The 20,148-nt window shown below is 54.5% G+C and overlaps 1 protein-coding gene across 1 annotated transcript in view; it reads right to left on the bottom strand.

Annotated features, from left to right (window-relative positions):
• The window catches only part of LOC140399625 (nucleoside diphosphate kinase A-like), a 52,198-nt gene that overhangs the window by 18,841 nt on the left and 13,209 nt on the right, over positions 1–20,148 (bottom strand). Inside the window, exon 2 of the mRNA XM_072489162.1 lies at positions 2,988–3,110. Within this exon, the coding sequence (XP_072345263.1) occupies positions 2,988–3,104 (117 nt within the window). The 5' untranslated portion in view covers positions 3,105–3,110. The remainder of the gene's footprint in view (positions 1–2,987; positions 3,111–20,148) is intronic.

The following is a 20,148-nucleotide window of genomic DNA, read 5'->3' on the forward strand; positions in this document are numbered from 1 at the left end:
GTTACAGTGAGGGGTGTGGGGTATATCAGAGTGTTACAGTGAGGGGTGTGGGGTATATCAGAGTGTTACACTGAGGGGTGTGGGGTATATCAGTGTTACAGTGAGGGGTGTGGGATATATCAGTTACAGTGAGGGATGTGGGATATATCAGTGTTACAGTGAGGGGTGTGGGATATTTCAGTTACAGTGAGGGATGTGGGGTAAATCAGTGTTAGAGTGAGGTGTGTGGGATATATCAGTGTTACAGTGAGGGGTATGGGGTATATCAGTGTTACAGTGAGGGGTGTGGGGTATATCAGTGTTAGAGTGAGGTGTGTGGGATATATCAACGTTACAGTGAGGGGTGTGGGGTAAATCAGAGTGTTACAGTGAGGGCTGTGGGGTATATCAGTGTTACAGTGAGGGGTGTGGGTTATATCAGAGTGTTACTGTGAGGGGCGTGGGATATATCAGAGTGTTACAGTGAGGGGTGTGGGATATATCAGTGTTACAGTGAGGGATGTGGGGTATATCAGAGTGTTACAGTGAGGGGTGTGGGATATATCAGTGTTACAGTGAGGGGTGTGGGGTATATCAGAGTGTTACAGTGAGGGGTGTGGGATATATCAGAGTGTTACAGTGAGGCGTGTGGTGTATATCAGAGTGTTACAGTGAGGGGTGTGGGGTATATCAGAGTGTTACAGTGAGCGGTGTGGGGTATATCAGAGAGTTACAGTGAGGGGTGTGGGATATATCAGTGTTACAGTGAGGGGTGTGGGGTATATCAGAGTGTTACTGTGAGGGGTGTGGGATATATCAGTGTTACAGTGAGCGGTGTGGGGTATATCAGAGAGTTACTGTGAGGGGTGTGGGATATATCAGTGTTACAGTGAGGGGTGTGGGGTATATCAGTGTTACTGTGAGGGGTGTGGGGTATATCAGAGTGTTACAGTGAGGAGTGTGGGGTATATCAGAGTGTTACAGTGAGGGGTGTGGGGTATATCAGAGTGTTACAGTGACGGGTGTGGGATATATCAGTGTTACAGTGAGCGGTGTGGGGTATATCAGAGAGTTACTGTGAGGGGTGTGGGATATATCAGTGTTATAGTAAGTGGTGTGGGATATATCAGTGTTACAGTGAGGGGTGTGGGGTGTATCAGTGTTACTGTGAGGAGTGTGGGATATATCAGAGTGTTACAGTGAGGGGTGTGGAATATATCAGAGTGTTACAGTGAGGCGTGTGGTGTATATCAGAGTGTTACAGTGAGGGGTGTGCGGTATATCAGAGTGTTACAGTGAGAGGTGTGGGGTATATCAGAGTGTTACAGTGAGGGGTGTGGGGTATATCAGTGTTACAGTGAGGGGTGTGGGGTGTATCAGAGTGTTACAGTGAGGGGTGTGGGGTATATCAGTGTTACAGTGAGGGGTGTGGGGTATATCAGTGTTACAGTGAGGGGTGTGGGGTATATCAGTGTTACAGTGAGGGGTGTGGGGTATATCAGTGTTACAGTGAGGGGTGTTGGGTATATCAGAGTGTTACAGTGAGGGGTGTGGGGTATATCAGTGTTACAGTGAGGGGTATGGGGTACATCAGAGTGTTACAGTGAAGGGTGTGGTGTATATCAGAGTGTTACAGTGAGGGGTGTGGGATATATCAGAGTGTTACAGTGAGGGGTGTGGGGTATATCAGTGTTACAGTGAGGGTCTGTGGGGTATATCAGAGTGTTACAGTGAGGGGTGTGGGGTATATCAGAGTGTTACAGTGAGGGAAATGGGGTATATCAGAGTGTTACAGTGAGGGGTGTCGGATATATCAGAGTGTTACAGTGAGGGGTGTGGGGTACATCAGAGTGTTACAGTGAGGGGTGTGGGGTATATCAGAGTGTTACAGCGAGGGGTGTGGGATATATCAGAGTGTTACAGTGAGGGGTGTGGGGTATATCAGAGTGTTACAGTGAGGGGTGTGGGATATATCAGAGTGTTACAGCGAGGGCTGTGGGATATATCAGTGTATCAGTGAGGGGTGTGGGGTATATCAGAGTGTAACAGTGAGGGGCGTGGGGTATATCAGAGTGTTACAGTGAGGGGTGTGGGATATATCAGAGTGTTACAGTGAGGGCTGTGGGATATATCAGTGTTACAGTGAGGGGTGTGGGGTATATCAGTGTTACAGTAAGGGGTGTGGGGTATATCAGAGAGTGTTACAGTGAGGGGTGTGGGGTATATCAGAGTGTTACAGTGAGGGGTGTTGGATATACCAGAGTGCTATAGTGAGGGGTGTGGGGTATATCAGAGTGTTACAGTGAGGGGTGTGGGGTATATCAGTGTTACAGTGAGGGGTGTGGGATATATCAGAGTGTTACAGTGAGGGGTATGGGATATATCAGACTGTTACAGTGAGGTGTGTGGGGTATATCAGAGTGTTACAGTGAGGGGTGTGGGGTATATCAGTGTTACAGTAAGGGGTGTGAGGTATAACAGAGTGTTACAGTGAGGGGTGTGGGGTATATCAGAGTGTTACTGTGAGGGGTATGGGATATATCAGCGTGTTACAGTGAGGGGTGTGGGGTATATCAGTGTTACAGTGAGGGGTGTGAGGTATATCAGAGTGTTACAGTGAGGGGTGTGGGGTATATCAGAGTGTTACAGTGAGGGGTGTGGGATATATCAGTGTTACAGTGAGGGGTGTGGGGATATATCAGTGTTACAGTGAGGGGTGTGGGGTATATCAGAGTGTTACAGTGAGGGGTGTTGGATATATCAGTGTTACAGTGAGGGGTGTGGGGTATATCAGAGTGTTACAGTGAGGGGTGTGGGATATATCAGTGTTACAGTGAGGGGTGTGGGGTATATCAGTGTTACAGTGAGGGGTGTGGGATATATCAGAGTGTTACAGTGAGGGGTGTGAGGTAAATCAGAGTGTTACAGTGAGGGGTGTGGGATATATATGTGTTAGAGTTAGCCGTTTATTAAATATTTGAGTGAAGCAGTTTTGCAGTTGAACGAACCTTCACCATCTTCAACCCAATGAGTTTGAAACCTCGATGTTCAAATCGCTTGATGATCTCTCCGATAAGACCTCTCTGAACTCCATCGCTCTTGACGGCAATGAGCGTGCGTTCCATCTTGCTCTGCAATCACAGACCATCAGGTTACCTGAGGGAGCGCTGCACTGTCAGAGGGAGATGTCTATACTCTAGGATTTGAGCTCCATAATCCAGGCCGACACTCCCCCCGGTGCCAGTACTGAGGGAGCGCCGCACTGTCGGAGGGAGATGTCTATACTCTAGGATTGGAGCTCCATAATCCAGGCCGACACTCCCCCCGGTGCCAGTACTGAGGGAGCGCCGCACTGTCGGAGGGAGATGTCTATACTCTAGGATTGGAGCTCCATAATCCAGTGCGGCACTCCACCCGGTGCCAGTACTGAGGGAGCGCTGTACTGTCGGAGGTAGATGTCTATACTCTAGGATTTGAGCTCCATAATCCAGGCCGACACTCCCCCCGGTGCCAGTACTGAGGGAGCGCTGCACTGTCGGAGGGAGATGTCTATACTCTAGGATTTGAGCTCAATAATCCAGGCCGACACTCCCCCCGGTGCCAGTACTGAGGGAGCACTGCACTGTCGGAGGGAGATGTCTATACTCTAGGATTTGAGCTCCATAATCCAGGATGGTCGTCCCCCTCTGCACCTCCCCCTCATGTGTCTGTTGCTATAGAAGGATTGGAAAAATTCCCTGACGGGCGCAGTGGAATTCCTGGTATCCAGCCTGCAGGAATAGCTGCAGTCTATTCCTGCAGTCGTCAGCCAGTTCCCGCTGGTTCTGCGTCCTGGCACATTCCTGGAGCAGCCGCGCTCCTGAAGGACAGGGGGTGCCTGGGGAGGGTAAACCAGGTGAAATGAAATGAAAATGAAAATCGCTTATTGTCACAAGTAGGCTACAATGAAGTTACTGTGAAAAGCCCTTAGTCGCCACATTCCGCCGCCTGTTCGGGGAGGCTGGTACGGGGATCGAACCGTGCTGCTGGCCTGCCTTGGTCTGCTTTCAAAGCCAGCGATTTAGCCCTGTGCTAAACAGCCCCTCCGACAGCGCTGTGTGGCTCCCATCGCAAACCCTTCCCCATTGGGAACGTCTCTATTCAATCTCCCCCTTAACCTTCTCCTCATTGACTCCCATCGCAAACCCTTCCCCCATTGGGAACGTCTCGATTCAATCTCCCCCTTAACCTTCTCCTCATTGACTCCCATCTCCCATCGCAAACCCTTCCCCCATTGGGAACGTCTCGATTCAATCTCCCCCTTAACCTTCTCCTCATTGACTCCCATCGCAAAACCTTCCCCCATTGGGAACGTCTCGATTCAATCTCCCCCTTAACCTTCTCCTCATTGACTCCCATCTCCCATCGCAAACCCTTCCCCCATTCGGAACGTCTCAATTCAATCTCCCCCTCAACATTCTCCTCATTGACTCCCATCTCCCATCGCAAACCCTTCCCCCATTGGGAACGTCTCAATCCAAACTCCCCCTTAACCTTCTCCTCATTGGCTCCCATCGCAAACCCTTCCCCCATTTGGAACGCCTCGATTCAATCTCCCCCTTAACCTTCTCCTCAGTGACTCCCGTCTCCCATCACAAACCCATCCCCCATTCGGAACGTCTCAATTCAATCTCCCCCTTAACATTCTCCTCATTGACTCCCATCTCCCATCGCAAACCCTTCCCCCATTTCAAATGCCTCGATTCAAACTCCCCCATAACATTCTCCTCATTGACTCCCAACTCCCATCGCAAACCCTTCCCCCATTTGGAACATCTCGATTCAATCTCCCCCTTAACTTTCTCCTCATTGACTCCCGTCTCCCATCGCAAACCCTTCCCCCATTGGGAACGTCTCGATTCAATCTCCCCCTTAACCTTCTCCTCATTGACTCCTGTCTCCCATCGCAAACCGTTCCCCCATTGGGAACGTCTCGATTAAATCTCCCCCTTAACCTTCTCCTCATTGACTCCCATCTCCCATCACAAACCCTTCCTCCATTGGTAACGTCTCGATTCAATCTACCCCTTAACCTTGTACGTTCTGAGTAGAGAGATTCCCCTCGCCATCCCAGCTTTTCCCAGTCTTTCTCCGCGTTTCACCCTCCCTCCTCTCCTGGATAACGATGGGCATGTTGATTGATTGATCACTCTTCCCAGCGCTTTGGCGTGGCCGAGAGTCCGGTAATTCGTTCCGGTTGTCATCAGTTTGCGACTGACATGGATTCCTAACCCTCCCTCCTCTCCGGAATGGGGAGGGAGGGGATCAGTTTACATCGCACAGCCTGAATTCGATCCCACGCCAATCTCGGAATTCCGAAAGCAATAACGTCAGCTGAACCTAGAACATGCGACTCGTTTACTCAGGGCCCATTCCTCACGGTCGCTCTGGAGACCCGCCAAGAGGTGGGGAAAGAATTCTAACCCCCACAGAGTCTGGAGCTGTGCACGGTGCTCAGAGTGTGGGTCTACCCGAGGGATACGGAGACCGGGACTGTGCACGGTGCTCTGAGTGTGGATCTAACCGAGGGATACGGAGACCGGGACTGTGCACGGTGCTCCGAGTGTGGGTCTAACCGAGGGATACTGAGACCGGGACTGTGCACGGTGCTCCTAGTGTGGGTCTAACCGAGGGATAGGGAGACCGGGACTGTGCACGGTGCTCCGAGTGTGGGTCTGACCGAGGGATACGGAGACCGGGGCTGTGCACGGTGCTCCGAGTGTGGGTCTAACCGAGGGATACGGAGACCAGGACTGTGCACGGTGCTCCGAGTGTGGGTCTAACCGAGGGATAGGGAGACCGGGACTGTGCACGGTGCTCTGAGTGTGGGTCCAACCGAGGGATAGGGAGACCGGGACTGTGCACGGTGCTCCGAGTGTGGGTCTAACCGTGGGATAGGGAGACCGGGACTGTGCACGGTGCTCCGAGTGTGGGTCTGACCGAGGGATACTGAGACCGAGACTCTGCACGGTGCTCCGAGTGTGGGTCTGACCGAGGGATACGGAGACCGGGACTGTGCACGGTGCTCCGAGTGTGGGTCTGACCGAGGGATACGGAGACCGGGACTGTGCACGGTGCTCCGAGTGTGGGTCTAACCGAGGGATACGGAGACCGGGACTGTGCACGGTGCTCCGAGTGTGGGTCTAACCGAGGGATACGGAGACCGGGACTGTGCACGGTGCTCCGAGTGTGGGTCTGACCGAGGGATACGGAGACCGGGACTGTGCACGGTGCTCCGAGTGTGGGTCTAACCGAGGGATAGGGAGACCGGGATTGTGCACGGTGCTCCGAGTGTGGGTCTAACCGAGGGATATGGAGACCAGGACTGTGCACGGTGCTCTGAGTGTGGATCTAACTGAGGGATACGGAGACCGGGACTGTGCACGGTGCTCCGAGTGTGGGTCTAACCGAGGGATAGGGAGACCGGGACTGTGCACGGTGCTCCGAGTGTGGGTCTAACCGAGGGATATGGAGACCAGGACTGTGCACGGTGCTCCGAGTGTGGGTCTGACCGAGGGATATGGAGACCGGGACTGTGCACGGTGCTCCGAGTGTGGGTCTGACCGAGGGATACGGAGACCGGGACTGTGCACGGTGCTCCGAGTGTGGGTCTAACCGAGGGATACGGAGACCGGGTCTGTGCACGGTGCTCCGAGTGTGGGTCTAACCGAGGGATACGGCGACCGGGAATGTGCACGGTGCTCCGAGTGTGGGTCTGACCGAGGGATAGGGAGACCGGGACTGTACACGGTGCTCCGAGTGTGGGTCTAACCGAGGGATACGGTGACCGGGGCTGTGCACGGTGATCCGAGTGTGGGTCTAACCGAGGGATACGGAGACCGGGACTGTGCACGGTGCTCCGAGAGTGGGTCTAACTGAGGGATACGGAGACCGGGACTGTGCACGGTGCTCCGAGTGTGGGTCTGACCGAGGGATAGGGAGACCGGGACTGTGCACGGTGCTCCGGGTGTGGGTCTAACCGAGGGATACGGAGACCGGGACTGTGCACGGTGCTCCGAGTGTGGGTCTAACCGAGGGATACGGAGACCGGGACTGTGCACGGTGCTCCCAGTGTGGGTCCAACCGAGGGATACGGAGACCGGGACTGTGCACGGTGCTCCGAGTATGGGTCTAACCGAGGGATACGGAGACCGGGACCGTGCACGGTACTCCGAGTGTATGTCTAACCGAGGGATACGGAGACCGGGACAGTGCACGGTGCTCCGAGAGTGGGTCTAACCAAGGGATAGGGAGACCGGGACTGTGCACGGTGTTCCTAGTGTGGGTCTAACCGAGGGATATGGAGACCGGGACTGTGCACGGTGCTCCGAGTGTGGGTCTAACCGAGGGATACAGAGATCGGGACTGTGCACGGTGCTCCGAGTGTGGGTCTAACCGAGGGATACGGAGACCGGGACTGTGCATGGTACTCCGAGTGTGGGTCTAACCGAGGGATACAGAGATCGGGACTGTGCACGGTGCAAGGTCTGACCAAGGAAATGGAGACAGGAAAAGGGAGAGCATGAGAGGCAGAGAAAGAAAGTGTGAGAGAGACCGAACGAGAGGGATAGAGAGGAGAAAGACAGACAGTGACAGAGAGGGAGACATAGTGGGAGAGAGAGAGACAGAGAGAGAGAGGCAGAGAGAGAGAGAGAGAGAGTGACAGACAGACAGAGAGAGAGAGACAGAGACAGAGAGAGAGAGAGACAGAGAGAGACAGACGGAGAAAGAGAGAGAGACAGAGAGAGAGAGAGAGACGGAGACAGACAGAGAGAGAGAGAGAGAGGGAGAGAGAGATAGAGAGAGAGAGACAGACAGAGAGAGAGGGAGAGGGAGAGAGAGATAGAGCGAGAGACAGAGACAGAGTGAGAGAGAGAGAGATAGAGAGAGAGTGAGACGGAGAGAGAGAGGCTGAGAGAGAGAGAGAGAGACGGAGAGAGAGAGGCTGAGAGAGGGAGAGAGAGACAGATACAGACAGAGAGAGAGGGAGAGAGAGAGACAGAGACAGACTGAGAGAGAGAGAGAGGCTGAGAGAGAGAGAGAGAGACGGAGAGTGAGAGGCATAGAGAGGGAGAGAGAGAGAGAGAGAGGCTGAGAGACAGACAGAGAGAGAGAGAGAGACAGACAGAGAGAGAGAGAGAGGCTGAGAGAGGGAGAGAGAGAGAGAGAGGGAAAGCTGGATTCTGTCCAGGGGAATGGTAGCTTCCAGCGACCTCAGCCAAGGTCATTGCGGGGACTCTGTCTCTGTCTCTCTTCTACTTTCACTTCTCTCTCTCTCTGTCTCCACTCTATCCGTCTTTCTGTCTTTCTTACTCTTTCCCTCTCTGTCTCTCTCTCTCTCTGTCTCCACTCTATCCGTCTTTCTGTCTTTCTCTCTCTCCCCCTCTGTCTCTCTCTCTGGCTCTCTCTCCGTCTCTCTCTCTCTCCCACTGCCTCTCTCTGTCTCTCTCTGTCTATTTCTCGCTCTCTCTCTTTCTGCCTCTCTCTCTCCCTGCCTATCTCTCTCTCTCTCTCACTCTCTGTCCCTCTCTGCCTCTCTCTGTCTGTCTCTCTCTCTCTCTGCCTCTCTCTCTCTCTGCCTCTATCTTTGTCTCTCTCTTTCGCTCTCTGTCCCTCTCTCTCTGCCTCTCTCTCTGTCTCTCTCCATCTCTCACTCTCCATCTCGCACTCTGTCTCGCTGCCTCTCTCTGTCTGTGTCTCTCTCTCTCTCTATCTCTCGCTGTCTCTGTCTCTCTCTCTGTCTAGCTCTCTGTCTCTCTCTCTCTCTCTGTCTCTCTCTCTCTCCATTTGGGACTCATTTTAAAGAGGTAGTCTTTGCCTCTCAGATGTAAAATCTTCCCTCACCAGCCCTACTCGCCCATCCTCAGGTTCCTTTCCCGATCGCTTTCCCGATCTGTGTGTCCCTCCCGTGCCCGACCCCCCCGTCGCTGGGAACTCAGCTTCTCCTCATTGACTCCCGTCTCCCATCGCAAACACTTCCCCCATTGGGAACGTCTCGATTCAATCTCCCCCTTAACCTTCTCCTCATTGACTCCCGTCTCCCATCGCAAACCCTTCCCCCATTGGGAACGTCTCGATTCAATCTCCCCCTTAACCTTCTCCTCATTGACTCCCATCGCAAACCCTTCCCCCATTCGGAACGTCCCGATTCAATCTCCCCCTTAACCTTCTCTTCATTGACTCCCATCGCAAACCCTTCTCCCATTGGGAACGTCTTGATTCAATCTCCCCCTTAACCGTCTCCTCATTGACATCCATCTCCAATCGCAAACCCTTCCCCCATTTCAAATGCCTCGATTCAAACTCCCCCATAACATTCTCCTCATTGACTCCCATCTCCCATCGCAAACCTTTCCCCCATTTGGAACATCTCGATTCAATCTCCCCCTTAACCTTCGCCTCATTGACTCCCATCGCAAACCCTTCCCCCATTGGGAACGTCTCAATTCAATCTCCCCCTTAACCTTCTCCTCATTGACTCCCATCGCAAACCCTTCACCCATTGGGAACGTCTCGATTCAATCTCCCCCTTAACCTTCTCCTCATTGACTCACATCTCCCATCGCAAACCCTCCCCCCATTGGGAACGTCTCGATTCAATCTCTCCCTTAACCTTCCCCTCATTGACTCCAATCTCCCATCGCAAACCCTTCCCCCATTCGGAACGTCTCGATTCAATCTCCCCCTTAACCTTCTCCTCATTGACTCCCATCTCCCATCGCAAACCCTTCCCCCATTTGGAACATCTCGATTCAATCTCCCCCTTAACCTGCTCCTCATTGACTCCCGTCTCCCATCGCAAACCCTTCCCCCATTGGGAACGTCTCGATTCAATCTCCCCCTTAACCTTCTCCTCATTGACTCACATCTCCCATCGCAAACCCTTCCCCCATTGGGAACATCTCGATTCAATCTCTCCCTTAACCTTCCCCTCATTGACTCCAATCTCCCATCACAAACCCTTCCCCATTGGGAACGTCTCGATTCAATCTCCCCCTTAACCTTCTCCTCATTGATTCCCATCTCCCATCGCAAACCCTTCCCCCATTGGTAACGTCTCGATTCAATCTCCCCCTTAACCTCGTACGCTCGGAGTAGAGAGATTCCCCTCGCCATCCCAGCTTTTCCCAGTCTTTCTCCGCGTTTCACCCTCCCTCCTCTCCTGGATAATGATGGGAATGTTGATTGATTGATCACTCTTCCCAGCGCTTTGGCGTAGCCGAGAGTCCGATAATTCGTTCCGGCTGTCATCAGTTTGCGACTGACATGGATTCCTAACCCTCCCTCCTCTCCGGAATGGGGAGGGAGGGGATCAGTTTACATCGCACAGCCTGAATTCGATCCCACGCCAATCTCGGAATTCCGAAAGCAATAACGTCAGCTGAACGTAGAACATGCGACTCGTTTACTCAGGGCCCATTCCTCACGGTCGCTCTGGAGACCCGCCAAGAGGTGGGGAAAGAATTCTAACCCCCACAGAGTCTGGAGCTGTGCACGGTGCTCTGAGTGTGGATCTAACCGAGGGATACGGAGACCGGGACTGTGCACGGTGCTCCGAGTGGGGGTCTAACCAAGGGATACGGAGACCGGGACTGTGCACGGTGCTCCGAGTGTGGGTCTAACCGAGGGATGCGGAGACTGGGACTGTGCACGGTGCTCCGAGTGTGGGTCTGACCGAGGGATACGGAGACCGGGACTGTGCACGGTGCTCCGAGTGTGGGTCTAACCGAGGGATAGGGAGACCGGGACTGTGCACGGTGCTCCGAGTGTGGGTCTAACCGAGGGATACGGAGACCGGGACTGTGCACGGGGCTCCGAGTGTGGGTCTAAACGAGGGATACGGAGACCGGGACTGTGCACGGTGCTCCGAGTGTGGGTCTAACCGAGGGATATGGAGACCAGGACTGTGCACGGTGCTCCGAGTGTGGGTCTGACCGAAGGATACTGAGACCGGGACTGTGCACGGTGCTCTGAGTGTGGGTCCAACCGAGGGATAGGGAGACCGGGACTGTGCACGGTGCTCCGAGTATGGGTCTGACCGAGGGATACTGAGACCGAGACTGTGCATGGTGCTCCGAGTGTGGGTCTGACCGAGGGATACGGAGACCGGGACTGTGCACGGTGCTTCGAGTGTGGATCTAACCGAGGGATACGGAGACCGGGACTGTGCACGGTGCTCCGAGTGTGGGTCTAACCGAGGGATACGGAGACCGGGACTGTGCACGGTGCTCCGAGTGTGGGTCTAACCGAGAGATAGGGAGACCGGGACTGTGCACGGTGCTCCTAGTGTGGGTCCAACCGAGGGATAGGGAGACCGGGACTGTGCACGGTGCTCCGAGTGTGGGTCTGACCGAGGGATACTGAGACCGAGACTGTGCACGGTGCTCCGAGTGTGGGTCTGACCGAGGGATACGGGGACCGGGACTGTGCACGGTGCTTCGAGTGTGGATCTAACCGAGGGATACGGAGACCGGTACTGTGCACGGTGCTCCGAGTGTGGGTCTTACCGAGGGATACGGAGACCGGGACTGTGCACTGTGCTCCGAGTGTGGGTCTAACCGAGAGATAGGGAGACCGGGACTGTGCACGGTGCTCCTAGTGTTGCTCCAACCGAGGGATAGGGAGACCGGGACTGTGCACGGTGCTCCGAGTGTGGGTCTAACCGAGGGATAGGGAGACTGGGACTGTGCACGATGCTCCGAGTGTGGGTCTAACTGAGGGATAGGGAGACCGGGACTGTGCACGGTGCTCCGAGTGTGGGTCTAACCGAGGGATACGGTGACTGGGACTGTGCACGGTGCTCCGAGTGTGGGTCTGACCGAGGGATACGGAGACCGGGACTGTGCACGGTGCTCCGAGTGTGGGTCTAACTGAGGGATACGGAGACCGGGACTATGCGCGGTGCTCCGAGTGTGGGTCTGACCGAGGGATACGGAGACCGGGACTGTGCACGGTGCTCCGAGGGTGGATCTAACTGAGGGATACGGAGACCGGGACTGTTCAAGGTGCTCCGAGTATGGGTCTAACCGAGGGATACGGAGACCGGGACTGTGCACGGTGCTCTGAGTGTATGTCTAACCGAGGGATACGGAGACCGGGACAGTGCACGGTGCTCCAAGAGTGGGTCTAACCGAGGGATACGGAGACCGGGACTGTGCACGGTGTTCCTAGTGTGGGTCTAACCGAGGGATATGGAGACCGGGACTGTGCACGGTGCTCCGAGTGTGGGTCTAACCAAGGGATACGGAGACCGGGACTGTGCACGGTGCTCCGAGCGTGGGTCTAACCGAGGGATAGAGACCGGAACTGTGCACGGTGCTGCGAGTGTGGGTCTAACCGAGGTATACGGAGACCGGGACTGTGCACCGTGCGCCGAGTGTGGGTCTAACCGAGGGATACGGAGAACGGGACTGTGCACGGTGCTCCGAGTGTGGGTCTAACCAAGAGATATGGAGATCTTGACTGTGCACGGTGCTCCGAGTAAGGTCTGACCAAGGAAATGGAACAGGAAAAGGGAGAGCATGAGAGGCAGAGAAAGAAAGTGTGAGAGAGATTGAACGAGAGGAATAGAGAGGAGAAAGACAGACAGTGACAGAGAGGGAGACATAGTGGGAGAGAGAGAGACAGAGAGAGAGAGGCAGAGAGAGGCAGAGAGAGAGAGAGAGAGAGACAGACAGAGAGAGAGGGAGAGGGAGAGAGAGATAGAGAGAGAGACAGAGACAGAGTGAGAGAGAGAGGGAGAGAGAGATAGAGAGAGAGACGGAGAGAGAGAGGCTGAGAGAGGGAGAGAGAGACAGATACAGACAGAGAGAGAGAGACAGAGACAGAGAGAGAGAGACAGAGAGAGACAGACAGAGAAAGAGAGAGAGACAGACAGAGAGAGAGAGAGAGACGGAGACAGACAGAGAGAGAGAGAGAGAGGGAGAGAGAGATAGAGAGAGAGAGAGACAGACAGAGAGAGAGGGAGAGGGAGAGAGAGATAGAGAGAGAGACAGAGACAGAGAGAGAGAGAGGGAGAGAGAGATAGAGAGAGAGAGAGACGGAGAGAGAGAGGCTGAGAGAGGGAGAGAGAGACAGATACAGACAGAGAGAGAGGGAGAGAGAGAGACAGAGACAGACAGAGAGAGAGAGAGAGAGGCTGAGAGAGGGAGAGAGAGAGAGAGAGACAGAGAGAGAGAGAGAGGCTGAGAGATAGAGAGAGAGAGAGGGAAAGCTGGATTCTGTCCAGGGGAATGGTAGCTTCCAGCGACCTCAGCCAAGGTCATTGCGGGGACTCTGTCTCTGTCTCTCTTCTACTTTCACTTCTCTCTCTCTCTCTGTCTCGACTCTATCCGTCTTTCTATCTTTCTTACTCTTTCCCTCCCTGTCTCTCTCTCTCTCCCTGTCTCTCTCCCTCTGTCTCTCTCTCTCTGGCTCTCTCTCTGGCTCTCTCTCCGTCTCTCTCTCTCTCCCACTGCCTCTCTCTCTGTCTATTTCTCGCTCTCTCTCTCTCTGTCTCTCTCTCTCTCTCACTCTCTGTCCCTCTCTGCCTCTCTCTGTCTGTCTCTCTCTCTCTCTGCCTCTCTCTCTCTCTGCCTCTATCTTTGTCTCTCTCTCTCTGTCTTTCGCTCTCTGTCCCTCTCTCTCTGCCTCTCTCTCAGTCTCTCTCTCCCTCTCTCTCTGCCTCTCTCTCTGTCTCTCTCCATCTCTCACTCTCCATCTCTCACTCTCTGTCCTCTCACTCTGTCTCGCTGCCTCTCTCTGTCTGTGTCTCTCTCTCTCTATCTCTCGCTGTCTCTGTCTCTCTCTCTGTCTAGCTCTCTGTCTCTCTCTCTCTCTGTCTGTCTCTGTCTCTCTATCTCTCCATTTGGGACTCATTTTAAAGAGGTAGTCTTTGCCTCTCAGATGTAAAATCTTCCCTCACCAGCCCTACTCGCCCATCCTCAGGTTCCTTTCCCGATCGCTTTCCCGATCTGTGTGTCCCTCCCGTGCCCGACCCCTCCGTCGCTGGGAACTCAGCTTCTCCTCATTGACTCCCGTCTCCCATCGCAAACCCTTCCCCCATTGGGAACGTCTCGATTCAATCTCCCCCTTAACCTTCTCCTCATTGACTCCCATCTCCCATCACAAACCCTTCCCCAATTGGGAACGTCACGATTCAATCTCCCCCTTAACCTTCTCCTCATTGACTCCCATCGCAAACCCTTCCCCCATTGGGAACGTCTCGATTCAATCTCCCCCTTAACCTTCTCCTCATTGACTCCCATCTACCATCGCAAACCCTTCCCCCATTCGGAACGTCCCGATTCAATCTCCCCCTTAACCTTCTCTTCATTGACTCCCATCGCAAACCCTTCTCCCATTGGGAACGTCTTGATTCAATCTCTCCCTTAACCGTCTCATCATTGACATCCATCTCCAATCGCAAACCCTTCCCCCATTTCAAATGCCTCGATTCAAACTCCCCCATAACATTCTCCTCATTGACTCCCATCTCCCATCGCAAATCTTTCCCCCATTTGGAACATCTCGATTCAATCTCCCCCTTAACCTTCTCCTCATTGACTCCCATCGCAAACCCTTCCCCCATTGGGAACGTCTCGATTCAATCTCCCCCTTAACCTTCTCCTCATTGACTCCCGTCTCCCATCGCAAACCCTTCCCCCATTGGGAACGTCTCAATTCAATCTCCCCCTTAACCTTCTCCTCATTGACTCCCATCGCAAACCCTTCACCCATTGGGAACGTCTCGATTCAATCTCCCCCTTAACCTTCTCCTCATTGACTCACATCTCCCATCGCAAACCCTTCCCCCATTGGGAACATCTCAATTCAATCTCTCCCTTAACCTTCCCCTCATTGACTCCAATCTCCCATCGCAAACCCTTCCCCATTGGGAACGTCTCGATTCAATCTCTCCCTTACCCTTCTCCTCATTGACTCCAATCTCCCATCGCAAACCCTTCCCCATTGGGAACGTCTCGATTCAATCTCCCCCTTAACCTTGTACGCTTTGAGTAGAGAGATTCCCCTCGCCATCCCAGCTTTTCCCAGTCTCTCTCCGCGTTTCACCCTCCCTCCTCTACTGGATAACGATGGGAATGTTGATTGTTCGATCACTCTTCCCAGCGCTTTGGCGTAGCCGAGAGTCCGATAATTCGTTCCGGCTGTCATCAGTTTGCGACTGACATGGATTCCTAACCCTCCCTCCTCTCCGGAATGGGGAGGGAGGGGATCAGTTTACATCGCACAGCCTGAATTCTATCCCACGCCAATCTCGGAATTCCGAAAGCAATAACGTCAGCTGAACCTAGAAGTTACGACTCGTTTACTCAAGGCCCATTCCTCACGGTCGCTCTGGAGACCCGCCAAGAGGTGGGGAAAGAATTCTAACCCCCACAGAGTCTGGAGCTGTGCACGGTGCTCTGAGTGTGGATCTAACCGAGGGATACGGAGACCGGGACTGTGCACGGTGCTCTGAGTGTGGATCTAACCGAGGGATACGGAGACCGGGACTGTGCACGGTGCTCTGAGTGTGGATCTAACCGAGGGATACGGAGACCGGGACTGTGCACGGTGCTCCGAGTGTGGGTCTAACCGAGGGATACGGAGACCGGGACTGTGCATGGTGCTCCGAGTGTGGGTCTAACCGAGGGACACGGAGACCGGGACTGTGCACGGTGCTCTGAGTGTGGATCTAACCGAGGGATACGGAGACCGGGACTGTGCACGGTGCTCCGAGTGTGGGTCTAACCGAGGGATACGGAGACCGGGACTGTGCACGGTGCTCCGAGTGTGGGTCTTACCGAGGGATACGGAGACCAGGACTGTGCACGGTGCTCTGAGTGTGGATCTAACCGAGGGATACGGAGACCGGGACTGTGCACGGTGCTCCGAGTGTGGGTCTGACCGAGGGATACTGAGACCGGGTCTGTGCACGGTGCCCCGAGTGTGGGTCTAACCGAGGGATACGGAGACCGGGACTGTGCACGGTGCTCCGAGTGTGGGCCTAATCGAGGGATATGGAGACCGGGACTGTGCACGGTGCTCCGAGTGTGGGTCTAACCGAGGGATACGGAGACTGGGACTGTTCAAGGTGCTCCGAGTATGGGTCTAACCGAGGGATACGGAGACCGGGACTGTGCACGGTGCTCTGAGTGTATGTCTAACCGAGGGATACGGAGACCGGGACAGTGCACGGTGCTCCGAGAGTGGGTCTAACCGAGGGATACGGAGACCGGGACTGTGCACGCTGCTCCGAGTGTGGGTCTAACCGAGGGATACGGAGACCGGGACTGTGCACGGTGCTCCGAGTGTGGGTCTGACCGAGGGATACGGAGACCGGGACTGTGCACGGTGCTCCGAGTGTGGGCCTGACCGAGGGATACGGAGACCGGGACAGTGCACGGTGCTCCGAGAGTGGGTCTAACCGAGGGATACGGAGACCGGGACTGTGCACGGTGTTCCTCGTGTGGGTCTAACCGAGGGATACGGAGACCGGGACTGTGCACGGTGCTCCGAGTGTTGGTCTAACCGAGGGATACGGAGACCGGGACTGTGCACGGTGCTCCTAGTGTGGGTCCAACCGTGGGATAGGGAGACCGGGTCTGAGCACGGTGCTCCGAGTGTGGGTCTAACCGAGGGATAGGGAGACTGGGACTGTGCACGATGCTCCGATTGTGGGTCTAACTGAGGGATAGGGAGACCGGGACTGTGCACGGTGCTCCGAGTGTGTGTCTAACCAAGGGATACGGAGACCGGGACTGTGCACGGTGCTCCGAGTGTGGGTCTGACCGAGGGATACGGAGACCGGGACTGTGCACGGTGCTCCGAGGGTGGGTCTAACTGAGGGATACGGGTACCGGGACTGTGCACGGTGCTCCGAGTATGGGTCTAACCGAGGGATACGGAGACCGGGACCGTGCACGGTACTCCGAGAGTGGGTCTAACCGAGGGATACGGAGACCGGGACTGTGCACGGTGTTCCTAGTGTGGGTCTAACCGAGGGATATGGAGACCGGGACTGTGCACGGTGCTCCGAGTGTGGGTCTAACCGAGGGATACAGAGATCGGGACTGTGCACGGTGCTCCGAGTGTGGGTCTAACCGAGGGCTACGGAGACCGGGACTGTGCATGGTACTCCGAGTGTGGGTCTAACCGAGGGATACAGAGATCGGGACTGTGCACGGTGCAAGGTCTGACCAAGGAAATGGAGACAGGAAAAGGGAGAGCATGAGAGGCAGAGAAAGAAAGTGTGAGAGAGACCGAACGAGAGGGATAGAGAGGAGAAAGACAGACAGTGACAGAGAGGGAGACATAGTGGGAGAGAGAGAGAGAGAGAGGCAGAGAGAGAGAGAGAGAGTGACAGACAGACAGAGAGAGAGAGACAGAGACAGAGAGAGAGAGAGACAGAGAGAGACAGACAGAGAAAGAGAGAGAGACAGAGAGAGAGAGAGAGAGAGACGGAGACAGACAGAGAGAGAGAGAGAGAGGGAGAGAGAGATAGAGAGAGAGAGACAGACAGAGAGAGAGGGAGAGGGAGAGAGAGATAGAGCGAGAGACAGAGACAGAGTGAGAGAGAGAGAGAGATAGAGAGAGAGAGAGACGGAGAGAGAGAGGCTGAGAGAGAGAGAGAGAGACGGAGAGAGGGAGGCTGAGAGAGGGAGAGAGAGACAGATACAGACAGAGAGAGAGAGAGAGAGAGGCTGAGAGAGAGAGAGAGAGACGGAGAGAGAGAGGCTGAGAGAGGGAGAGATAGACAGATACAGACAGAGAGAGAGGGAGAGAGAGAGACAGAGACAGACAGAGAGAGAGAGAGAGGCTGAGAGAGGGAGAGAGAGAGAGGGAGAGAGAGAGAGGGATAGCTGGATTCAGTGCAGGGGAATGGTAGCTTCCAGCGACCTCAGCCAAGGTCATTGCGGGGACTCTGTCTCTGTCTCTCTTCTACTTTCACTTCTCTCTCTCTCTGTCTCCACTCTATCCGTCTTTCTGTCTTTCTTACTCTTTCCCTCCCTGTCTCTCTCTCTCTCTGTCTCCACTCTATCCGTCTTTCTGTCTTTCTCTCTCTCCCCCTCTGTCTCTCTCTCTCTGGCTCTCTCTCCGTCTCTCTCTCTCTCCCACTGCCTCTCTCTGTCTCTCTCTGTCTATTTCTCGCTCTCTCTCTTTCTGCCTCTCTCTCTCTCTGCCTATCTCTCTCTCTCTCTCACTCTCTGTCCCTCTCCGCCTCTCTCTGTCTGTCTCTCTCTCTCTCTGCCTCTCTCTCTCTCTGCCTCTATCTTTGTCTCTCTCTTTCGCTCTCTGTCCCTCTCTCTCTGCCTCTCTCTCAGTCTCTCTCTCCCTCTCGCTCTCTCTCTGCCTCTCTCTCTGTCTCTCTCCATCTCTCACTCTCCATCTCGCACTCTGTCTCGCTGCCTCTCTCTGTCTGTGTGTCTCTCTCTCTCTATCTCGCTGTCTCTGTCTCTCTCTCTGTCTAGCTCTCTGTCTCTCTCTCTCTCTCTCTGTCTCTCTCTCTCTCCATTTGGGACTCATTTTAAAGAGGTAGTCTTTGCCTCTCAGATGTAAAATCTTCCCTCACCAGCCCTACTCGCCCATCCTCAGGTTCCTTTCCCGATCGCTTTCCCGATCTGTGTGTCCCTCCCGTGCCCGACCCCCCCGTCGCTGGGAACTCAGCTTCTCCTCATTGACTCCCATCTCCCATCGCAAACCCTTCCCCCATTGGGAACGTCTCGATTCAATCTCCCCCTTAACCTTCTCCTCATTGACTCCCATCGCAAACCCTTCCCCAATTGGGAACGTCTCGATTCAATCTCCCCCTTAACCTTCTCCTCATTGACTCCCATCTACCATCGCAAACCCTTCCCCCATTGGGAACGTCTCGATTCAATCTCCCCCTTAACCTTCTCCTCATTGACTCCAGTCTCCCATCGCAAACCCTTCCCCCATTCGGAACGTCCCGATTCAATCTCCCCCTTAACCTTCTCTTCATTGACTCCCATCGCAAACCCTTCTCCCATTGGGAACGTCTTGATTCAATCTCCCCCTTAACCGTCTCCTCATTGACATCCATCTCCAATCGCAAACCCTTCCCCCATTTCAAATGCCTCGATTCAAACTCCCCCATAACATTCTCCTCATTGACTCCCATCTCCCATCGCAAACCTTTCCCCCATTTGGAACATCTCGATTCAATCTCCCCCTTAACCTTCTCCTCATTGACTCCCATCGCAAACCATTCCCCCATTGGGAACGTCTCGATTCAATCTCCCCCTTAACCTTCTCCTCATTGACTCCCGTCTCCCATCGCAAACCCTTCCCCCATTGGGAACGTCTCAATTCAATCTCCCCCTTAACCTTCTCCTCATTGACTCCCAACGCAAACCCTTCACCCATTGGGAACGTCTCGATTCAATCTCCCCCTTAACCTTGTACGCTCGGAGTAGAGAGATTCCCCTCGCCATCCCAGCTTTTCCCAGTCTCTTTCCGCGTTTCACCCTCCCTCCTCTCCTGGATAATGATGGGAATGTTGATTGTTCGATCACTCTTCCCAGCGCTTTGGCGTAGCCGAGAGTCCGATAATTCGTTCCGGCTGTCATCAGTTTGCGACTGACATGGATTCCTAACCCTCCCTCCTCTCCGGAATGGGGAGGGAGGGGATCAGTTTACATCGCACAGCCTGAATTCAATCCCACGCCAATCTCGGAATTCTGAAAGCAATAACGTCAGCTGAACCTAGAACATGCGACTCGTTTACTCAGGGCCCATTCCTCACGGTCGCTCTGGAGACCCGCCAAGAGGTGGGGAAAGAATTCTAACCCCCACAGAGTCTGGAGCTGTGCACGGTGCTCTGAGTGTGGATCTAACCGAGGGATACGGAGACCGGGACTGTGCACGGTGCTCCTAGTGTGGGTCTAACCGAGGGATACGGAGACCGGGACTGTGCACGGTGCTCCGAGTGTGGGTCTAACCGAGGGATACGGAGACCGGGACTGTGCACGGTGCTCCGAGTGTGGGTCTAACCGAGGGATAGAGACCGGGACTGTGCACGGTGCTTTGAGTGTGGATCTAACCGAGGGATACGGAGACCGGGACTGTGCACGGTGCTCCGAGTGTGGGTCTGACCGAGGGATACTGAGACCGGGACTGTGCACGGTG

This window comes from Scyliorhinus torazame, chromosome 23 (genome assembly GCF_047496885.1).
Source record: "Scyliorhinus torazame isolate Kashiwa2021f chromosome 23, sScyTor2.1, whole genome shotgun sequence".
Classification (NCBI taxonomy): domain Eukaryota; kingdom Metazoa; phylum Chordata; class Chondrichthyes; order Carcharhiniformes; family Scyliorhinidae; genus Scyliorhinus; species Scyliorhinus torazame.